Source organism: Anarhichas minor, unplaced genomic scaffold (genome assembly GCF_050575085.1).
Source record: "Anarhichas minor isolate MPS153535 unplaced genomic scaffold, ASM5057508v1 ptg000031l, whole genome shotgun sequence".
NCBI classification, from domain to species: domain Eukaryota; kingdom Metazoa; phylum Chordata; class Actinopteri; order Perciformes; family Anarhichadidae; genus Anarhichas; species Anarhichas minor.
Genome location: NW_027466477.1, coordinates 5,290,001 through 5,312,247, shown reverse-complemented (window position 1 = coordinate 5,312,247; position 22,247 = coordinate 5,290,001). Strand labels below are relative to the sequence as shown.

General features: G+C 42.0%; 1 protein-coding gene and 2 long non-coding RNA genes across 4 annotated transcripts in view; 2 read left to right on the top strand and 1 right to left on the bottom strand.

The window, feature by feature from the left end:
• Nucleotides 1-219: 219 nt before the first annotated feature.
• The window catches only part of slc44a1b (solute carrier family 44 member 1b), a 22,378-nt gene continuing 350 nt past the window's right edge, over nt 220-22,247 (bottom strand). The window contains exons 2-16 of one of the 2 annotated variants that reach the window (XM_076105268.1): nt 21,739-21,828; nt 19,877-20,019; nt 15,331-15,467; nt 14,816-14,909; nt 14,432-14,601; nt 14,265-14,354; nt 14,042-14,187; nt 13,607-13,793; nt 11,425-11,593; nt 11,029-11,185; nt 7,265-7,348; nt 7,048-7,185; nt 6,000-6,236; nt 5,673-5,771; nt 220-3,404 (exon numbers count right to left, since the gene is read on the bottom strand). In XM_076105268.1, the coding sequence (XP_075961383.1) occupies nt 3,381-3,404; nt 5,673-5,771; nt 6,000-6,236; nt 7,048-7,185; nt 7,265-7,348; nt 11,029-11,185; nt 11,425-11,593; nt 13,607-13,793; nt 14,042-14,187; nt 14,265-14,354; nt 14,432-14,601; nt 14,816-14,909; nt 15,331-15,467; nt 19,877-20,019; nt 21,739-21,828 (1,965 nt within the window). In that variant the 3' untranslated portion in view covers nt 220-3,380. Of the gene's footprint in view, nt 3,405-4,638; nt 5,772-5,999; nt 6,237-7,047; nt 7,186-7,264; nt 7,349-11,028; nt 11,186-11,424; nt 11,594-13,606; nt 13,794-14,041; nt 14,188-14,264; nt 14,355-14,431; nt 14,602-14,815; nt 14,910-15,330; nt 15,468-19,876; nt 20,020-21,738; nt 21,829-22,247 lie in introns of those variants that run through there. The other variant, XM_076105267.1, reaches the window with a different exon arrangement.
• On the top strand, nt 2,261-3,546 carry LOC142964765 (uncharacterized). Its single transcript, XR_012957560.1, has 3 exons — nt 2,261-2,637; nt 3,028-3,155; nt 3,359-3,546. It is a non-coding gene; the product is annotated as an uncharacterized LOC142964765 (long non-coding RNA).
• Nucleotides 5,827-6,591, top strand: LOC142964766 (uncharacterized). Its single transcript, XR_012957561.1, has 2 exons — nt 5,827-5,888; nt 6,006-6,591. It is a non-coding gene; the product is annotated as an uncharacterized LOC142964766 (long non-coding RNA).

The following is a 22,247-nucleotide window of genomic DNA, read 5'->3' as shown; positions in this document are numbered from 1 at the left end:
CTGGTGTTATTATGAGGAAATAGGATATATTAATTAAAACACAACGTGTGTCACAACGCTATGAATTGTGTGAAAGTGTGAAGGTCCTCTTCTAGATCATTGTGAGAAAATATCTTATAATATAATACATTGATTATGTATTGTGATGTGAAGAATATCTTATAGAATAAAATATAAATATATATAATAAAATTTAACTGAAATCAGACGACCATCAAACACAGATTCAATTTTCAATTTTATTATTTTTCTTACAAAACAAATGATAAATATAAAAAAGTAAACCCAGAACCAAAGAATAAGTTCTTAAATGTTACAAACAGGAAACTGAGATGAGAAACATGGACATGCTTCATTTAAACACAGTAATTATAATGACATGACGTTATTCCAACACTTCAATAAACAAGAGTTAAAGTGATCGATGTGTTAATGGAGTAGTGGTAGTAACAGTGGTTCATCTCTCAGGGACGGAGCTTTAAAACAAACTTTACTGTGAAGAATGAAGACAAACTGGAGCCGATTTAAAACCCTTATAGTTACTAATGTACATTTACTAATGTCTTTAAAAGAGTAATATTCATTTCATCTGAGAAATGATCTACTGAATACTTGAGTATTTAATTGTAGTATTTTGTAAAGATGTGTAAATGACCTTTAGTCTGCTATGACGACGGGAACATTCTTGAAGTTATTGGGACTCAGACTCAGTGAATTTAGGGCCTGTGATAGTATGCTAGATGCTAACAAAGCTAACAGGCTACACGTTTTAACAGAAAGCTAATGATAAACTAATGGTAAAGTGACTGTAACCTAACGGTAAGCTAACAGTAAGCTAACAGAAAGCGAATGATAAACTAAACTACTGCTGAGCTCATCCGACCGTGGCACACTGGGTGTTGTCTGGGAACCGGAAGGCCAACGGTTCGATCCTCGACTGGGACGTGTCACGTGTCGAAGTGTCCCTGAGCAATACACTGAACCCCAGGCTCCCCGGGCGCCTGTTATTGGCAGCCCACTGCTCCCTATATACAGGGATGGGTCAAATGCAGAGACAAATTTCCCCCTTAAAGGGATCAATATAGTATAATAAATAAAAAAATGTAATTAAATAAAAAATGCTAAGCTATCAGTTAGCTTTACTGTCAACAGAAACAACCAACCACAGAGAGATGTGCTGATGACATCAGCTGTGATGTCATTTACACACCTTTAATCAGGAGAGTGAGAATAATTGATCGGATCATGTGATTACTATGATATTGGATCAATGATCAATAATCGGTTGATTGGCGAGTGAAGCAGATTAGGAGACGAGGAGCTGAAACGGTCATAATAATTAATAATCATTAATCGCAGGTTTGAGCTTGTCTTGATTCACACAGGAAGTGAAATATGAACTGTTTTTCTGTCTTTTCTTTGAGCTTTCAGCTGCATCTCACAGACTGAGACATTGACTCGGTTGCTCAATCAGTTGTCTCGTGTTGGAGAGGAAGTGATGTCAAACATTAAACTTCCTGTCTGACGTGTTGGACAATAAGTGATGTCAAACATTAAACTTCCTGTCCGACGTGTTGGACAATAAGTGATGTCAAACATTAAACTTCCTGTCCGACGTGCTGGACAATAAATGATGTCAAACATTAAACTTCCTGTCCGACGTGCTGGACAATAAGTGATGTCAAACATTAAACTTCCTGTCCGACGTGTTGGACAATAAGTGATGTCAAACATTAAACTTCCTGTCCGACGTGTTGGACAATAAGTGATGTCAAACATTAAACTTCCTGTCCGACGTGTTGGACAATAAGTGATGTCAAACATTAAACTTCCTGTCCGACGTGTTGGACAATAAGTGATGTCAAACATTAAACTTCCTGTCCGACGTGTTGGACAATAAGTGATGTCAAACATTAAACTTCCTGTCCGACGTGCTGGACAATAAGTGATGTCAAACATTAAACTTCCTGTCCGACGTGCTGGACAATAAGTGATGTCAAACATTAAACTTCCTGTCCGACGTGCTGGACAATAAGTGATGTCAAACATTAAACTTCCTGTCCGACGTGCTGGACAATAAGTGATGTCAAACATTAAACTTCCTGTCCGACGTGCTGGACAATAAGTGATGTCAAACATTAAATTTCCTGTCTGACGTGTTGGACAGGAAGTGATGTCAAACATTAAATTTCCTGTCTGAAGTCTGAACGACGTGTTGGACATGAGCAGGAAGACTTGTTGAAGTTGTTGTTGAAGTTGTTGTTGGTCACATGATGCAGTTTGTTTTATTGCTGACTGTCTGAACTCCTCAGGAAGCTCCGCCCATACGCTTCTTCTTCTCTGGTGTTAATGGGGACAACACTTGATGGTGACAGGAAGTGGGATCCAGGAGACGGCTGAGGACGACAGTCTGACGGCCGTCACAGACTCCACGTTACCAAAAAACCTGTTGACCATCGGACCCTGAGAGGTTTTCTACTTTCATCCACAGGAATGACAAAGTCATCTCAAAGAAAAGATCCTCGTAGTGACTTTAAAAGTTGTGAGATCTTCTTCCTCAACTGGTCTGGGCCTTAAAACCAGGAGGAAAGGGCTCATTCACTAGCGTTAGCTTTAGCGTTCCACTGTCGGCTTCAGGTGAGGATTCAAACCATATTTGTTTAGAAAGGTAAGAAGTTCGACTTTAGATTCACACCATTAAATCAACTTCACATGATCATTCATATTTATACCAGAATGATTTTACGTCATCACCACCGTTAACATTTGAAAAGTAAAAAATTCTGACTTTATATCGAGTGTTCACAAAGTGTGCAGGAATATGAGATAAAGAAACTAAAACATGATAACTATTAAACATCTCGTGTTCCAACAGGCTAGCTGTATTAGCTTCATTAGCTTGTTAGCAATGGTGCTAGCTGGGCTCCCCACGTTGGTCGTAGCAGTTTGTTGTGACGTGGCGTCTGAAACTTAACAGAATCAGAATCCTGTTCGGGTTACAACCAGGTTCTGTTTCTATGACGACAGCCATCAACACTCCGAACAAGACCAGGACCACCACAGCCTCCGCCCCTCTGATGACATCACAGCACTCCTGATCCAACATGGCGTCCAGGTGGAGTCTTATAAAAAACGTTATAACGTGATGACTTCAGGTAACGTTTTATAAAAAAGGACATCACTACGAAAAAATGCATCAGCCGGTTTCAGATCTGCAGCGCTTCAATATAAAGTGCTTCGTTACATTGTTACGTTTTTACAGTTTATATTAAAATATTTTTTCCCTGGAGTGAAACCATAGTAAACATGTTACACGTTGGTAAAAATAAACATTTGGAATGTCTCTGTTCTTTTTAAGAAGTCCCATTGGCTGATTTTGGTCAAGCTGAACTCGTCCCCGGAGCCTGAAACAGGAAATGAGGCCACATGGTTAAAACGGACCCGGTTCTTCATGAACATCAAACGGACAGGATGGAGGCGAGAGAGTGAAGCATCATGGGTAGTTAGGTGGTGAAACCAGGATGTTAGAAACACTTAGGTCATGAGTCCACCTCACAACCAAACAGTATATATACATATATGTATATATATAATATATATGTGTATATATATATATATAATATATATATTATATATATATATATATTATATATATATATGTAATATATATATACATATGTGTATATAATATATGTATATATATTACATATATGTATATATATAATATATATATATAATATATATATATATATATATATAATATATATATATATATATATAATATATATAATATATATATATAATATATAATATATATAATATATATATATATATATATAATCTATATAATATATATATATATATATAATATATATATATAATATATATAATATATATATATATATATATATATATATATATATATATATATATATTTATATATATATATTATATATATATATTATATATATATATATATATATATATTTATATATATATATTATATATATTTATATATATATATAATATATATATATATATATATATATATATATTATATATATTATATAATATGTATATATATGTATATATATGAAAGCCCCCAGTCCTCCTAAAGAGACACAAAACGGCTACACAGCACAAAAGTGTCTTTGTGGTCGTTTTGAGTCTCCTAATATGTTTAGAGTCTTAGTGGTAGGTTTTTGTATCTTTGTGGTGTTTGTGTCTTTGCTGTAGTTTTGAGTCTCTTTGTGGTTGTACTTTTAGTATTGAAGTCACTTTCAACACGATAGTCTGACCTGAATAATATGAGATTAACAGGCTGCAGCAAAGTAAATGTCCTCCGTGAAATACATTTATTTCAATCATCCTTTGTTCCGTCCAAAGAAAATACAGTTTAACAGATTCAGATCTCAGATCAGTTTTCCTCCTTTTCTCTCAAATGTATTTAGTTAAATTGTATAAATCATAATATAATATTGAAAATGTTATTATATTACATCATATAATTTGGGATGTCTTTGCTTTATTTAACTGACAGATGTTTTTTATTATTATTATACTGCTTTTGTTTTCTCTCTTTTTTTATTTCCTTACATCAAAGTTAAAAACGAAGCAGAAACAAACATTACATTCAAATGTTGCTCGAATATTGGACTTTATTCAGATTAATATGTTTGCTTTAGACAAGAAAAAAATGTTTTTTCTTTAGCAGCCAATGAAAAACTCTCAGGTGGACCTTAAAGCGAAAAGGATCAGGAACCACCAGACATGAAAGTCTGCAGGTTTCTAGTGGTGATTTATGTCATATTTCATTGAATCACAGAGGAACCAAGTCATCGGATTATCTGCTGAGTCCTTAAAGGCACCGCGGTGAGTAAATAAGGCCGAATAGAAAAAACAGCAGCAAAATAACTTCAAACATTAAAAACCTTTTAAAATATAAAGATACAAAAGTATAAAAAATAAATTACAAATAAACAAAGTCAATGAAGAGTTTGTCCCAGATGTTGAAGAAGCAGCTGTGATGATGATGATGAGTCAGATTAGCATGCGTCAGTTCTCATCCAATCAGCATGCTCAGGAATGTGTGCATCAGTTAGCACACATGTGTTAGCATGCGTCCGTTAGCATGCATCTGTTAGCACATGTGCATTGGCATGCGTCAGTTAGCATGTGTCTGTTAGCACACGTGTGTTAGCATGCATCCGTTAGCATGCATCTGTTAGCACATGTGTGTTGGCATACGTCAGTTAGCATGTGTCCGTTAGCACACGTGTGTTAGCATGCATCTGTTAGCACATGTGTGTTAGCATGTGTCAGTTAGCACGTGTCCCGTTAGCACACATGTGTTAGCTTGCAGCGGTGACGGTGGCAGATTTGCTGCTGGGGGTGGAGGGGGCGGGGCTTGGCGCTTGCAGCAGGCTGACAAACAGGAAGAGGGTGGAGGTGGGCAGGTAGACGCAGAGGAAGAGGACGACGTCTTCGCTGAGACAGAGGACAAAGCCGCTCTGCTCCGTCAGCACCCAGTCCACCAGCACCCCCACCAGCAAGTAGTACACCTGGAACTCCTGAAGCTCCTCCCACTCCCCCCCGTCCTCCTCCAGCTCCACCCCCACTTCCTCTGACAACGAGCTCTTCTCCTTGGCCATGCCCCCTCCGCTGTCACTCACCATGGGCTTCATCTCCGCCCCCTCTGACACCGCCTCCTTCACCCGGCTCCGTCCACGCTCCACCGCCCGTCCCAACCGCCGGCTGCTCTCCACGAACTCCTGCGGGGGCGGGGCCACAAGAAGGGGGGGGGGGGGGGCCAAAGAAGGGAAGGGTCCAAATGTCAGAAAGACAAACAAACTCCCACAATTCTCTGCAACAAGGCTCTGACGCTGAAGGTAGTCTTTCTCACCTACGTCCTGTCCTTGGCATCATCACCTAATATCATTAAACACGTTCTCACCATCAGAGATTTGTTAATATTAATATAAATATAAACACGTTCTCACCATCAGAGCTTTGTCCATGAAGAACTCTTTCCCCGGAGTGCCGTCGTTGTACTTGGTGTCGATGGCGAAGCAGAGGAAGAGGACGTCGACCACGATCTCAAAGATGGACAGGAAGCAGTGAGCCACCAGGAAGGAGAAGAGACACACGATGATCAGAGGCAGCAGCCACTCGGCGTAATCCCGCTGGTAGTTCAGGAGGAGGACGCCGGCGAACGCCGTGGACGTCACGATCAGGATCTGAGGAAACATTCAGTTATATACGTACGTCAAAGAAACAGGAAAAACAACAACAACAGTCTAAAGATGCCAATCGGTCATCTGTCTATTGTGACGACCCTCCTCCTATCATACACTAGGTGCCCGTTTGTGTTTCCTTTGTTACAGGTGCTGATTGGAGGCCCGTCAGCAGGATGAGCCTCACCTGTGCCGGTGTAGCTCTGCCTTAAAATACCCTCTCCAGTTGGCAGCCGGCACCTCGGAAAGGAAGATCTTTGTTGACTGGCTCACCACAGTTGTTGCTGTCTTTGTGTAAAGTGCTGTTAACCTTGGGTTACTTGTTTTTGGCGAGATAAATAAATTGCTTCTTTTGGCCGCCAGATCGTTGTCTCCCTGTTTTTGTTGCAGTCTCTGAGCCGGGCTGTGACACTATCAAGAGAAACCTCTAAGCTAAAGATAAATACATCAAATGTTTTGACTTTTATCTTCAGAGTAAACTATGCATCCACAACCAGCATGAGAAACCTTTCACAATAAAAACCTTCAGCTGATTTACCTTTTGAAAGCTTTTATTGTGAAACAAGAGCAGCAGGAAGTTGTGAATTATCTACCATTGAGAGCCTTGTGGTTGGCAAAAAAATCAATGATCTTTTGTGGTACACTTTCAACTGAAACGCTTCATAATCGACTGCAGCTGATCACTGAGCTGGTGATTTCTTCACATTATGCAGCCTGTAGGGGGCACTAACAGGATGTTACTTGTCAGTCTGGTTCTTTAGGTGGTCATGGGGCCAGAACCACTTGGGACCAGTCAGATCCAGATTCAGCTCACCTTCCCCAGGAAAAGCACAAAGTCTCCGACGGCGTTGATTGTGGCGACGCGCAGAGCGTTTTCCACCAGGATCACGAAGGCGTCGCGTGCAGACGTGCAGAAACTGGTGCTGTTGATGGCTGTGGCTGCATATGCATTCTGGGAAATGAAACCACAGGTGAGACGGTCACAATAAAAACAAGAATAAGAGTCAGAGAAAATAAGGTTTGTTTGTTACCTGATTGAGATAGTTGAGGCACGTCTCCAAACACCACAGACAGCAGATACAAGTTTTCAGCAGACAGCGAGCACACGCATTCTCCTGAGAGATAAAAATACATCATCACATGATCAATATCAATATATGCATACATATACTGTGTGTAGATATATAAATATTTATATATATATATATATATTAGTGCTGGGCAAGTTAACGCGTTATTATCTCGTTAATGCATTCATTAATTAACGCCGACAATTATTTTATCGTGCGTTAACGCAGTTTTAAAAAAATTATTAAGCGGACATTTTTAACACAAGAACCGGCCAACAGGTCGGCAGCGAACAGCTGTTTGTGTAGTGTCTCTTCCGTCTCTTCCTGTTTCCTTCACCTACATTCCCCTGGGTCCTAAGTCCCTCCATGTACAGCTTCTTATCACCCTCTATGTACCAACGTACATTTATAACGAATACCACACATATTACGGTAATCAGCGTTGCATATGTGCCTGACCAGAATACCAAAAAAATAAATGATTCATTTAAATTATTGTTTTAGAGTTTTTAAAGTGTTTTGTTTGTAATATGTATAATAAGCATCATTTAGTATCACTACTGAGAATTTAACAAACATAAAAACATGACGTAGATAGGTTTGCAGTTTTCAAGAAGTATATTTAAATATCATTTCTTACACACATGAAGATAAAGTTGTGAACACTGGCTGAATATCTATGATCAGAATCATTATAACTGTGTTATAACTGCTACTGTGTAAAGGGAATACTGCTGTTAACAAGAACCTGATGTGTTTAAAGTGTTTAAACCAAATGTTATTGACCTTTTGTTCATATAGCAGTACTTTAAAATAAAAGTGCGCAATACACTACTTTTGAATTCATTATTGAACTTTGTACATAACAATGAGATTAATCGCGATTAAAAATTGTAATCGTTGCCCAGCACTAATACATATATAAAGTTTTGTTCCTTTCCTTTGAGGTGTTAATAACGTTTTGTTCCTTTCCTTTGAGCTGTTAATAAAGTTTTGTACCTTTCCTTTGAGCTGTTAATAAAGTTTTGTTCCTTTCCTTTGAGCTGTTAATAAAGTTTTGTACCTTTCCTTTGAGCTGTTAATATAGTTTTGTACCTTTCCTTTGAGCTGTTAATAACGTTTTGTTCCTTTCCTTTGAGCTGTTAATGAAGTTTTGTTCCTTTCCTTTGAGCTGTTAATGAAGTTTTGTACCTTTCCTTTGAGCTGTTAATAAAGTTTTGTTCCTTTCCTTTGAGCTGTTAATAACGTTTTGTTCCTTTCCTTTGAGCTGTTAATGAAGTTTTGTACCTTTCCTTTGAGCTGTTAATAACGTTTTGTTCCTTTCCTTTGAGCTGTTAATGAAGTTTTGTACCTTTCCTTTGAGCTGTTAATAAAGTTTTGTTCCTTTCCTTTGAGCTGTTAATGAAGTTTTGTTCCTTTCCTTTGAGCTGTTAATAAAGTTTTGTTCCTTTCCTTTGAGCTGTTAATAACGTTTTGTACCTTTCCTTTGAGCTGTTAATAAAGTTTTGTTCCTTTCCTTTGAGCTGTTAATGAAGTTTTGTACCTTTCCTTTGAGCTGTTAATAAAGTTTTGTTCCTTTCCTTTGAGCTGTTAATAAAGTTTTGTTCCTTTCCTTTGAGCTGTTAATAAAGTGTTGTACCTTTCCTTTGAGCTGTTAATAAAGTTTTGTTCCTTTCCTTTGAGCTGTTAATAAAGTTTTGTTCCTTTCCTTTGAGCTGTTAATAAAGTGTTGTACCTTTCCTTTGAGCTGTTAATAAAGTTTTGTTCCTTTCCTTTGAGCTGTTAATAAAGTTTTGTACCTTTCCTTTGAGCTGTTAATAACGTTTTGTACCTTTCCTTTGAGCTGTTAATAAAGTTTTGTTCCTTTCCTTTGAGCTGTTAATAAAGTTTTGTTCCTTTCCTTTGAGGTCTCTGAGCGAAAAAGCATAGCCCTACAAAACTGACCATAGCTCTGTAACTACAAGGTCGATTTTAATAATTTTTGTTGATATAATCAGATCACAACACCTGTGACATAGTTTACATTGGTCATATTGTGAATATGTTGCTGGTTAATATAGAGAATAAGACATAACACAGCTGAAAGTGAAAATATTCAGCCTCGCCTGGGAAAAATGCACTTTCAGTGATAAAAGGTTATTGAAATAATGCAGCTAGCTCCCTGATTCTTTCCCAAGTCATAGCATAACTGATCAGTAGTTATTAAAAAAAGGTTAAAGTGGAATAAAGTGGAATAAAGTTAAGAATAAGAGGTTTTAGTCAGGCGAGGCATCATTTTCGAACCAGCTGTTGCAGCTCTTACATTGTACTTTTATACACTATATAACTATATATTTCACTTTCTTTATCACTCATATGATTCAATACATCCAAATACAGATAATAGGAATCATATTCATATTCATAACATCATCAGAGCCAGTTTTGGCTGTCATCTGTAGGATTTTCTCAGTTCATGTGTGTGTGTGTGGCTGGATCTCAGCCTATCCTCGGTCGATTTCCAAAAACAACCCCTCCTTAGACGCGTCACAGGCTTAGGAAGACTCATGCCAAATTTGGTGGTGATCGACAAAAGATTTCGTACAATAAAGTTGCCAGAAGTGAGGCGTGTACCCCGGCGGAAATTTCCGGTCGCAGGCAGTCTGACCACTCGCCCAAGCCCCCTTGACCGCTCTTATTCTGGAAACAAGTCGGAAGTCAACAGTATGCAGTTGGCAGCAATGACTACAGCTTTGGAACGGAAATTCCGCGACGTTATTATCCATATTTTGAGAAAACTTGGGCGCATAACCACGATTTTTGTCGGCGAAGTTCAGCATGAAGGTACGTTTGATCATCCACAACGGGTTAGTGCTTCTACGGATCGTAAAACAGAAGTTAGTTACGTGTTCCGCCACGTGTGCTAATGCTAATAAATGCATTGTATGACTGGGTAGCCGTTAGCATGAGGGTACAAACATTGATTTACTGTACTCATAGCGCCGATTTCGGGCCAGGATTTGGTGCTTTTATGCCACGATATTTTTGTGCTTATATGAGTAGCCTATAGTTGTCTTTGGAGTTTATAATAAGTGACTTATATGATGTTGTTGTCCACACGTTGCTGGTTCATCGAAAATAAAAAGTGGCCGTGTCCACACTACTGGCTAATAATCAGGCTATTTGCTGCATGTGAGTTTGAGGGGTTCTGAGCCCGAGAGCCCCCAAATTTGGGGGCGTCGTGCTTAAGAGGTGAAGTTTTGTACCTTTCCTTTGAGCTGTTAATAAAGTTTTGTTCCTTTCCTTTGAGCTGTTAATAAAGTTTTGTTCCTTTCCTTTGAGCTGTTAATGAAGTTTTGTACCTTTCCTTTGAGCTGTTAATAAAGTTTTGTACCTTTCCTTTGAGCTGTTAATAACGTTTTGTTCCTTTCCTTTGAGCTGTTAATGAAGTTTTGTTCCTTTCCTTTGAGCTGTTAATAAAGTTTTGTTCCTTTCCTTTGAGCTGTTAATGAAGTTTTGTACCTTTCCTTTGAGCTGTTAATAAAGTTTTGTACCTTTCCTTTGAGCTGTTAATAACGTTTTGTACCTTTCCTTTGAGCTGTTAATAAAGTTTTGTTCCTTTCCTTTGAGCTGTTAATAAAGTTTTGTACCTTTCCTTTGAGCTGTTAATAACGTTTTGTACCTTTCCTTTGAGCTGTTAATAAAGTTTTGTACCCTTCCTTTGAGCTGTTAATAACGTTTTGTACCTTTCCTTTGAGCTGGTTGTGGATGTACATGAGGAAGAGTCGGGGGATCTTCACCAGGGTAATGATGAAGGCTCCCTTTGCGACCGTTCCCAGGTGATACCTCACCAGCCTCAGGATAGACGACAGGATCGGGGTCACCGGGAGCCGGTTCTTGTCCCTGAAACATTAAGTCCACATTAATCTGGTTCCCAGCTCAGAGATCCTGATGTGCCGCAGTCCAAAGCAAACAAACTCCAGCAGGTGTGGACTCACCTGCTGAACTGGACTCACCTGCTGAACTGGACTCACCTAATGAAGTGGACTCACCTAATGAAGTGGACTCACCTGCTGAACTGGATTCACCTAGTGAAGTGGACTCACCTCATGAAGTGGACTCACCTGCTGAAGTGGACTCACCTGGTGAAGTAGTAGGTGACCACGGCTCCGGCCACAGTCATCTGCTGGCAGGCCAGGATGAACTCGGTGATCCAGACCAGACCCACTGCATGGTACCAGGTCAGGTACTGCAGAGGACCCGTGAGTCTGAACTCTGTCAGACCCGTCTCCTCGTTCTGGACGGAGTTCCCTGCAGAACCACAAACACTGATTATTGATTCAAGAGAGAAAGTTGTACGTCCTGAATGACCTGATTGTTGAGACGCTGCAGCTCAGTTCGATCACCAGCAGTTGGCAGACATATAATATAAATAATAAATACATATAAATAAACACATTTCTTTTTTTGTAGTTAGGGCTGGTTCAGGTTTATAGTTAGGGCTGGTTCAGGTTTATAGTTAGGGCTGGTTCAGGTTTATAGTTAGGGCTGACTCAGGATTATAGTTAGGGCTGGTTCAGGTTTATAGTTAGGGCTGGTTCAGGTTTATAGTTAGGGCTGGTTCAGGTTTATAGTTAGAGCTGGTTCAGGTTTATAGTTAGGGCTGGCTCAGGTTTATAGTTAGAGCTGGTTCAGGTTTATAGTTAGAGCTGGTTCAGGTTTATAGTTAGGGCTGGTTTAGGTTTATAGTTAGAGCTGGTTCAGGTTTATAGTTAGAGCTGGGTCAGGTTTATAGTTAGGGCTGACTCAGGTTTATAGGTAGGGCTGACTCAGGTTTATAGTTAGGGCTGACTCAGGTTTATAGTTAGGGCTGGTTCAAGTTTATAGTTAGAGCTGGTTCAGGTTTATAGTTAGAGCTGGGTCAGGTTTATAGTTAGGGCTGGTTCAGGTTCATAGTTAGAGCTGGTTCAGGTTTATAGTTAGGGCTGGTTCAGGTTTATAGTTAGGGCTGGTTCAGGTTTATAGTTAGGGCTGGTTCAGGTTTATAGTTAGGGCTGGTTCAGGTTTATAGTTAGGACTGGCTCAGGTTTATAGTTAGGGCTGGTTCAGGTTCATAGTTAGAGCTGGTTCAGGTTTATAGTTAGGGCTGGTTCAGGTTTATAGTTAGGGCTGGTTCAGGTTTATAGTTAGGGCTGGCTCAGGTTTATAGTTAGGGCTGACTCAGGTTTATAGTTAGGGCTGGTTCAGGTTTATAGTTAGGACTGGCTCAGGTTTATAGTTAGGGCTGGCTCAGGTTTATAGTTAGGGCTGGTTCAGGTTTATAGTTAGGGCTGGCTCAGGTTTATAGTTAGGGCTGACTCAGGTTTATAGTTAGGGCTGGCTCAGGTTTATAGTTAGGGCTGACTCAGGTTTATAGTTAGGGCTGGCTCAGGTTTATAGTTAGGACTGGCTCAGGTTTATAGTTAGGGCTGGTTCAGGTTTATAGTTAGGGCTGGCTCAGGTTTATAGTTAGGGCTGGCTCAGGTTTATAGTTAGGGCTGACTCAGGTTTATAGTTAGGGCTGGTTCAGGTTTATAGTTAGGACTGGCTCAGGTTTATAGTTAGGACTGGCTCAGGTTTATAGTTAGGGCTGGCTCAGGTTTATAGTTAGGGCTGACTCAGGTTTATAGTTAGGACTGGCTCAGGTTTATAGTTAGGGCTGGTTCAGGTTTATAGTTAGGGCTGGCTCAGGTTTATAGTTAGGGCTGGCTCAGGTTTATAGTTAGGGCTGACTCAGGTTTATAGTTAGGGCTGGTTCAGGTTTATAGTTAGGACTGGCTCAGGTTTATAGTTAGGACTGGCTCAGGTTTATAGTTAGGACTGGCTCAGGTTTATAGTTAGGACTGGCTCAGGTTTATAGTTAGGACTGGCTCAGGTTTATAGTTAGGGCTGACTCAGGTTTATAGTTAGGGCTGGTTCAGGTTTATAGTTAGGACTGGCTCAGGTTTATAGTTAGGACTGGCTCAGGTTTATAGTTAGGGCTGACTACTATCATTATTATTATTAGACACATTACTATTACTGAAACCATTACTGCTTTTATTATGATTATGATTCTGTTAAATCCACTGCTGCAGTCATGATTAGTAATAATAATTAGCGCTACTACTACTCTCATTATATGAATCATTGAATGCCTTGTAGCTCTGTGATGTTGTGAGGGATCCTCATCTGTTGATCTCTGAGGTTTCTTCCTTTTCTCTGTTAAAGGTTTTTTTGGGGGGAAGCTTTTCATCTTCCGATCAGTGAATCAAAGAAAAACTGAATGTAAAGGTTTAAACTGACCGCTGGTTCCCAGGAAGAGCAGGACCAGGATCCAGTAAATCCAGAAGAGCAGGAGGGCGAGGAAGGTGACGAAGGGCTGCAGGGTGAGGAGGGGAAGGTGGATGAAGACTTTACCCGCCACGTGGAACAGAGCGATGGTCAGAGCCACTCGCTTCCTCATGAACAGCATCAGCAGCAGTAGAATGATCTGGAACAGAAGTAATCAATAGTTCCATCAGGTCCCTGATCCATCAATAGGCCTGAGAGAGGAGGAGAGGAGCCCCCTCTGCTGAACTACAAGGGTTCAGAGCCCCGTCTGCTGGACCACGAGGGTTCAGAGCCCCGTCTGCTGGAACACGAGGGTTCAGAGCCCCCTCTGCTGGACTACAAGGGTTCAGAGCCCCCTCTGCTGGACTACGAGGGTTCATAGAGACAGAATAAATAATGGATCCGTACGGTGAAGACGGTGGAGGCCCCGGCGTAGACCAGCAGAGCCTGTCCACTGTCTCTGCTGACCTCCACGTCCTCCTTCTCTTTATTGGTGGTGTGGTTCCCGTACAGCCGGTGGTCGATGTAGAGCCACCAGAGGACGCTGGTCCCCGCTGAGACAAGAAGAAAAACACACATCAGCTTGTTTTACACAGAGAGAGACAGAACGGGAAACAGGAAGTGACCTCACCGAGGGATCCGAGGACCACCAGTGAGGTGAGGATCCAGACGAGGACGGCTGAGATGTAACGAATGATCACCATGAGGATCATAGAGAGGCCTGACAGAGAGACAGAGGTCAGAGGTCACAGAGACAGAATATAGTGAGGGATCATTATGGATCAATAAGGTTCTCACCCAGAGCGAGGACACACAGGCCGATGATGATCTCTTTACTGGCGGCGATGCCGGCGATCAGTCGGTGCAGAACACTGTTATCGCCCACAAATGTCACCACGGCCTCCGCAAACTTAGCATAGCAGGAAATATCCACCGGAGTGCAGCGATTAAACACCGGCAACGGCTTACTGAGGAGACACAGAGGTTAGACAGGTTAGAGAGGTCAGACAGAAAGACAAAAGAACAGGAAGTGGTGGAAGTCTTCAGTCTCCTGAAGTTACTTTTTTGCCCCAAACCACAGTGTTTTTTGTGCCTAAAGGTTCTGGTCCCTAAACTAACCCTGAGACCATTTGGAGGCCCGGTCATGTAGAACTGAGGACCTACAGGATCGGTTGGACGTACCTGGGGGGAACAGGAAGTTTGGGACATTTAGAGACCCTCTCAGGTAGACCGGGGTATTTATGACCCGCTAACTCGTAGGAACACAACTCTGAACCTGAAACACAAGAACACAGACAGAGAGGAGGTAAGAGAGCACAGGGGACAGAGAGACCTGGTTCCTGTGTGGTTCTGGGACAGAGACTCTATTCATGAACTACATGATGGACAAACGGAGACGAGTCACCAACAACACAGACGTCTTAATGCTGCCTTTGTGTGTGAGTGTGTGTGTGTACTGTACTCGGGTGGTGAGACATTAAATCATCATCATGACATCATCATGATGACATCACCATTGTCCTCCTCTTTGTCAGTTCTGCCCTGATGAACCACAGGGAACAGAACCCGGACCTCAACTGATCTGTTCACAGGTCCAGAACGGATCCGGGGTCCTGGTCACCTGATCCGGGGTCTTGGTCACCTGATTGGCCCTTTGCTGTCCCGCCCCTGTCTAATGAAACAAGTGATGACCTCACCGTTGAGCATGGCGAACCTCTTTAGGTCCTGGTAGGTCTTCAGCTCCTCGGTGGGACACAGAGACACACACAGAGCCATGGACCTAATCTTCCTCTGGACGATGTCCACGTTACAAGGGTCCAGGAAGAACACAAACCTGAGGGAGAGGACAGGAAGTCACTGAAGGTCAGAGCAGGTCAGTCCTTCAAAGTAAGAGCGTGCAGTCAATCTTTAGAAAGTCCAGAGCAACTCTGTTGCCTCCATACAGCCCTCAACATGGCGACATGTAGCAGTTAACGGCACAAAGAGTGTTTGACATTTAGGAGAAGGTCTGGAGAGGGTCTGGAGCTTAGGAACATTTAAGGCCCCAGAGGGTCTGGAGTTTACGGACATTTAAGGCCCCAGAGTGTCTGGAGCTTAGGGACATTTAAGGCCCCGGAGTGTCTGGAGTTTAGGGACATTTAAGGCCCCAGAGGGTCTGGAGCTTAGGGACATTTAAGGCCCCAGAGGGTCTGGAGCTTAGGGACATTTAAGGCCCCGGAGGGTCTGGACCTTAGGGACATTTAAGGCCCCAGAGGGTCTGGAGTTTAGGGACATTTAAGGCCCCAAATTGCATACCCATACTAAAAAGAGTGTATTTCTGTAACTAAAAGGACTATTTTAATAATGTTGATGTTGTAATAAAGGTAACACTTGTGAGATTTGTTCAGATGTGTAAATATCAGTGTATATGTTACTGGTTAAGAGTAAATGACGATGGCACACAGCTCAAATTGAAAAGTTTCAGGTTCACCTGAAAAAAAAGCACTTTTATTGTTATTATTTCTTTGAAATAATGCAGCAGCAAGTTAGAGAGGTTTTAGTACAGAGAGGTCAGGCGAGGTCAAGCAAAATTGTCATTTTGGAACCAGCTGTTCCAGCTGTTCCATTGTAATTTTATATACTATATAACTACATATTTCACTTGTTTTATCACTAATAGTGTTCAATCTATCCAAATACAGTAGTTTGGCATCATTTTGAGAGCCTGAATCCTCTCTGAGCCTGTGAACCATGGATCCATCCTCGTCTGACTGCAGTTTTCCTGTGTGTATGTGGGGCTATGATTGGTCGATTTGAGTGAATGAGCCCTCCTTCGACGCGTCATAGTCCATAGAAATGAGTGGGGGTAACGTGGGCTTGATTGACAGAATCGTTAGCTAGTAAAACTCCAAACTGCGACGTGCCTCGCCGAGCGTAAAAACCGATACGCCAAAAGTGAAATCCCTTCTCCGTTCTCTTCAAGAAAATCAGCTCAAAGTATGAAGCATTTATGATTTATTGCGGAGCGGTGTGTTCTTCTGGTGCTTGTTGGCTGTATCTCTGTAATGGTTTCACGGAGAGAAATTCTGAAGATATCTCTGAAATCTGTGTCGAATTCTCTTGCTCTGTGATGTATTGGTTGTCCGTGTTAGCTTTTAGCTTTGTGTTCGTAGCTTTGTCCGGAGTGCGTAGCTCGCCGAGTCATTGCGTAAAATACGTGATATTGTGGTAAATCTTCTAGTTGATTATATTAGTTGTGTAGAATTGTGTTTGGAGTTTTGTAAAAATGGCTTGCAGGATATTTTTGCCCAGACTGTGTTTTTTAATCTGGTATATAACATGTATACATGCATTTTATTCGCTCTCGATAAGTGCATTTTTTTCGACGGGATATGCTACCCCCTCTGAGCCCCAGAGCCCCCAAATTTGGGGGCGTCGTGCACAAATGGCCCCAGATGGTCTGGAGCCTCAGGACATTTAAGGCCCCTGGGGTTGGTGAGCCAGGCTTCATGTCTGGAGAACGAGCAGAATGTCAGAATGTGAACGTGGGAGAAAAACTAAACAGAGTTTCCAGTGAAAAACCTCCAGAACAAGAACTGTGATCAGCTGATACACACTTCCTGTTATTAAACACACACAGGCAGTTTGCTAATGAGGTCACCTGAGGTCACCTGTATGGACTCTTTTCTCCTCTTTCAGAATCTAATAGAGTTCCCTCACCTGTTTTAAATCGTCTCTGACGGAAATGGATTAGATAGTCGTGACTAGAACCCTGCTGTATAAAAACACACATGTATATACTGTGTATATATATATAACACCTATATATATATATATATGTACGTACAATAGACCACCGGCCATGGCTGTATGTAAGAGGTTGTACCCTGAACAACTCCAAAATAGTACCACACTAATGCAATAAAAAACACGGTAATACACTAAAAGTACCCCAGTAATACAGCATACCACCTATATAAGCTAAAGGAATATCACTGTTATACACACATTTTATACCTGAAAACTACAACCGTTACGCACTAAAAAGTACCACACTACACTAAACACACACCATTGACAAGAAATATCAGTGTTGTACACAAATAAATACCATCATAACCATACCACAGTGATAAACCAAAGGTACCACAGTAAAACACTGAAATACCACAGTAAAACACTGAAATACCACAGTAATACCCTGTGAAATACCACAGTAAAACATAGGGCTGTCTGCAGGGGGGGGGGGGGCATGTTTAGACTTGTTTCTTCACCTCTTCCTAAATCCTGGACACTACACCGATACATCCATCACGAGTCTACACCGATACATCCATCATGAGTCTACACCGATACATCCATCATGAGTCTACACCGATACATCCATCATGAGTCTACACCGATACATCCATCATGAGTCTACACCGATACATCCATCATGAGTCTACACCGATACATCCATCATGAGTCTACACCGATACATCCATCATGAGTCTACACCGATACATCCATCATGAGTCTACACCGATACATCCATCATGAGTCTACACCGATACATCCATCATAAGTCTACACTGATACACCCATCATCAGTTTATACCAGTGGTGGGCGGTCAGGGCCAGCTAAGCCTTCTCTGCTGACCTAAACAGAATCACAAAGTTATAGCTATTTTATAATTTAATAATTTTTCACAAATACACTACATGTATTATAACTTTTTTTCCCATTAGCTTATTTTCTCATTGCACAGCTCCTGTCTTCCTCTGTTGCTCTGCTTCCAGCACAGCTTGTTTTAAGGATAGCTTTTATCCAATCAGATTCAGCCCCTATGTCTCTATGTAAGGCCCGATGCCCGCTAGAGAGCCTTTGCAGGTTAAGTGAATGGGGACGATATTGTTGATTGTCATAGTCTTCAACCAATCAGATCTTTAGTTTGACATGTTGGGCGTATTCTTTGACGTGCCACTGCTACCCAGGTAGCCTTCTAAGTACGTCTGCATTAACTGCGCAGTGATTGGTCAGTGGGCCAGCGTGACTTTTGTCAAACAGAAAGCTAGCTAGCAGATCTTAGTGTTTAGTAAGAGTTCAGGTTGAAACATATGTAAGAGAAGTTATGACATTTTTAGCGTTTTGCTTGCTGTAGATTCTTTTTTTGTTTTACCTAGCTGTGTTTTTTTAACACTCAATGACTGAAGGAGGAGGAGAAACGGATTTGGGAGTTACGGATTTTTGTTAACAAAGAAAGGAGGATGGACTTTGTGTCTTTAAGTGAACAGCAGCTTTGGTAAGTCAACTGCTTTTGTTTTTACATCTGCAGTAACGTTACTACTGTGTTCATTTGTCTATCGTGTCGTTTTTATGAATAATATGAATGGCTCGTGCTCTAGCGCTGCAGTGTTGCTGGATTGATTTGTCATGCTTGACATTTTATGTTGTCATAAATATATGTGACTGGTTCTCGTCATTGTGTTAATTACATTGATTCTGACTTGTCCGTTATTGACGAACCATCCCGTCATCGTGGGGTTATTTCGGACATTTGATTCTCTGTTTGAATCACTAGGGAACAGCTAACTGCTGTTGTTTCCCCGCTAAGCTAGTTAGCTTAGCCTCCCTGAACACACGCGGGGCCTCAGCTGTTTTTTGTTATTGTTCCAGGTTCAAAGGTCACAGCCCGTTGTCTGTTACGTGAGCGCAGTCCACCGAAAACATTATATTTCCCACAATTTAAGCTTCTGTATTTTCCAAATGCACTAGTATTATTCAAACGTATTGTTCGGTTCGTAAGCCTCGTACCGAACAGTTTAATATGAATGCGTGATGTTACACCCCTAGAAACAAATAACCGTAGCTCAGTAGGACAGCACAGAAGGCCCAGGTATAAAATGCACAGCCCGCCACTGGTCTACACTGATACATCCATCATCAGTCAGGATCACATGGCGATGCTCTACAGTAAAGGGCCGCTTGCTTGTGAGACGCCATGTTGTGATGTTGAATGCATCATGTGATAGGAAGTCACTGGTCTTAGTTTAGAAGGAAATAGACAACGACATCTATCATTACAGGAGGAGGAGGAGCTTGTTTGACACACAGGATTCAATTTAAATAACATTTTAAATCCGTTGAAAACAGGATTGTTTTGTTTTAATGTATCGATAGTAGTCGCGGACGTAACAAACAACAAACAGACAGACAGAGTCTGTACCACAGTAGTATACTTAAAGTACAGCAGAAGTACACAGTGAACGTAAAGAACCTACTTCCTGTCGGTGTGATCGAGGCCGCTCAGCCGGACGCCCTCGATCAGCTCGTTGCGTTGTCCACACGTGTTGCCGTAGCTGTCGTACCCGAAGACGAGGCGAGCGGCACCGCCGGTGACGATGGTGAAGCTGCAGATGCTGCCCTGCAGGACAAGAGACCGTCAGTGGTTGAACTGTTTTACAAACCGTAACACCTGGACCAGTGTAACACCTGGAGCAGTGTAACACCTGGGCCACTGTAACACCTGGACCACTGTAACACCTGGACACCAGGTCCAGTGGTCCTGTAACACCAGGACCACTGTCACACCTGGGGCACTGTAACACCAGTGTAACACCTGGGCCACTGTAAGACTTGGACCACTGTAACACTTGGACCAGTGTCACAACTGGACCAGTGTAACACTTGGACCACTGTAACACCTGGACCACTGTAACACCTGGGGCACTGTAACACCTGGACCACTGTAACACCTGGACCAGTGTAACACCTGGACCACTGTAACACCTGGGGCACTGTAACACCAGGACCACTGTCACACCTGGGGCACTGTAACACCTGGACCAGTGTAACACCTGGACCACTGTAACACCTGGACCAGTGTAACACCAGGACCACTGTCACACCTGGACCACTGTAACACCTGGGGCACTGTAACACCTGGACCAGTGTCACACCTGGACCAGTGTCACACCTGAACCACTGTCAAACCTGGACCACTGTAACACCTGGACCACTGTAACACCTGGACCACTGTCAAACCTGGATCACTGTAACACCTGGAGCAGTGTAACACCTGAACCAGTGTAACACCTGGACCACTGTAACACCTGGACCACTGTAACACCTGGACCAGTGTAAGACTTGGACCACTGTAACACCTGGACCAGTGTCACACCTGAACCACTGTCAAACCTGGACCACTGTAACACCTGGACCAGTGTAACACCTGAACCAGTGTAACACCTGGACCACTGTCAAACCTGGATCACTGTAACACCTGGAGCAGTGTAACACCTGAACCAGTGTAACACCTGGACCACTGTAACACCTGGACCAGTGTAAGACTTGGACCACTGTAACACTTGGACCACTGTAACACCTGGACCAGTGTAACACTTGGACCAGTGTAACACCTGGGGCACTGTAACACCTGGACCAGTGTAACACTTGGACCAGTGTAACACCTGGACCACTGTAACACCTGGACCACTGTAACACCTGGACCAGTGTAACACCAGGACCACTTTCACACCTGGACCACTGTAACACCTGGACCACTGTAACACCTGGACCAGTGTAACACCTGGACCACTGTCAAACCTGGACCACTGTAACACCTGGACCACTGTAACACCTGGAGCAGTGTAACAGCTGGATCACTGTAACAGCTGGACCAGTGTAACACCTGGACTTGACCTCTGGTTATTGACCAATAGATAATCAGTAGTGACATTGATTGTCAACACACGAACAGTAAACTATCCAGTTCACCTGAACACACCATATGTTAAAGCTTTAAATCAATGAATACATGAAGATCAATCAGATGATTATGAAGATGAAAACATCAATGTTCACAGCACATTAAAACATTACAATAATAATAGTAATACTTAATTATTGATTGATTTGTTGATCCATCAACGTCATAAATGTCTGTTGTTAAAATTGATCAACTGATTATTATTGATTCATCATTTCATATTTAAGTGACAAAGACATTAAATATATAAATATAATATAATATATATAATAATTATTATTATATGTTAAACATATATAATAATCATGTATAAATAAATATAAATATGAACGTCTCATGTAAACATGGCATCAGAGTGAGGCTCGAGGTGGTTACCATGCCAAAGCAGAAGACGGTGAAGAGCAGGAACCAGGGCAGGTCGGTGCAGCTCCGGTCCTCCAGTGGTCTCCATTCTCTCTTTGTCCTCTGAAACACACACCAACACACGGTCACACCGGGACCGGGTCTGCAGGACCGGGACAGGGTCCAACCTGTGGTCTCCGATCTGAGGTCTCAGATCTGTGGTCTCCGATCTGAGACCTGTAACAGGTCTCAGATCGGACTCAGGCCCGGTTATCACTAATCAGATCACAGAGCACCGGTTATCTACCGGTAACAGACCCCGGTAAACCCGTAAATCTTGCAGGACCGGGACCGGACGAGGAACGAGTAACAGGCCCCAGTAACAGGCCCCGGTAAACCCGGTAAACGAGCTAATTGGATTACAGCCTCCTGGCTCTAATCCCAGCTCGGCCCTCTCTCGGTTTCCCTTTCACGGTGAACAAATAAACACGCACCGGTGCTCAGGAGGGATGGAGGAGGGTTAGGGTGGTACCGGACCGGGC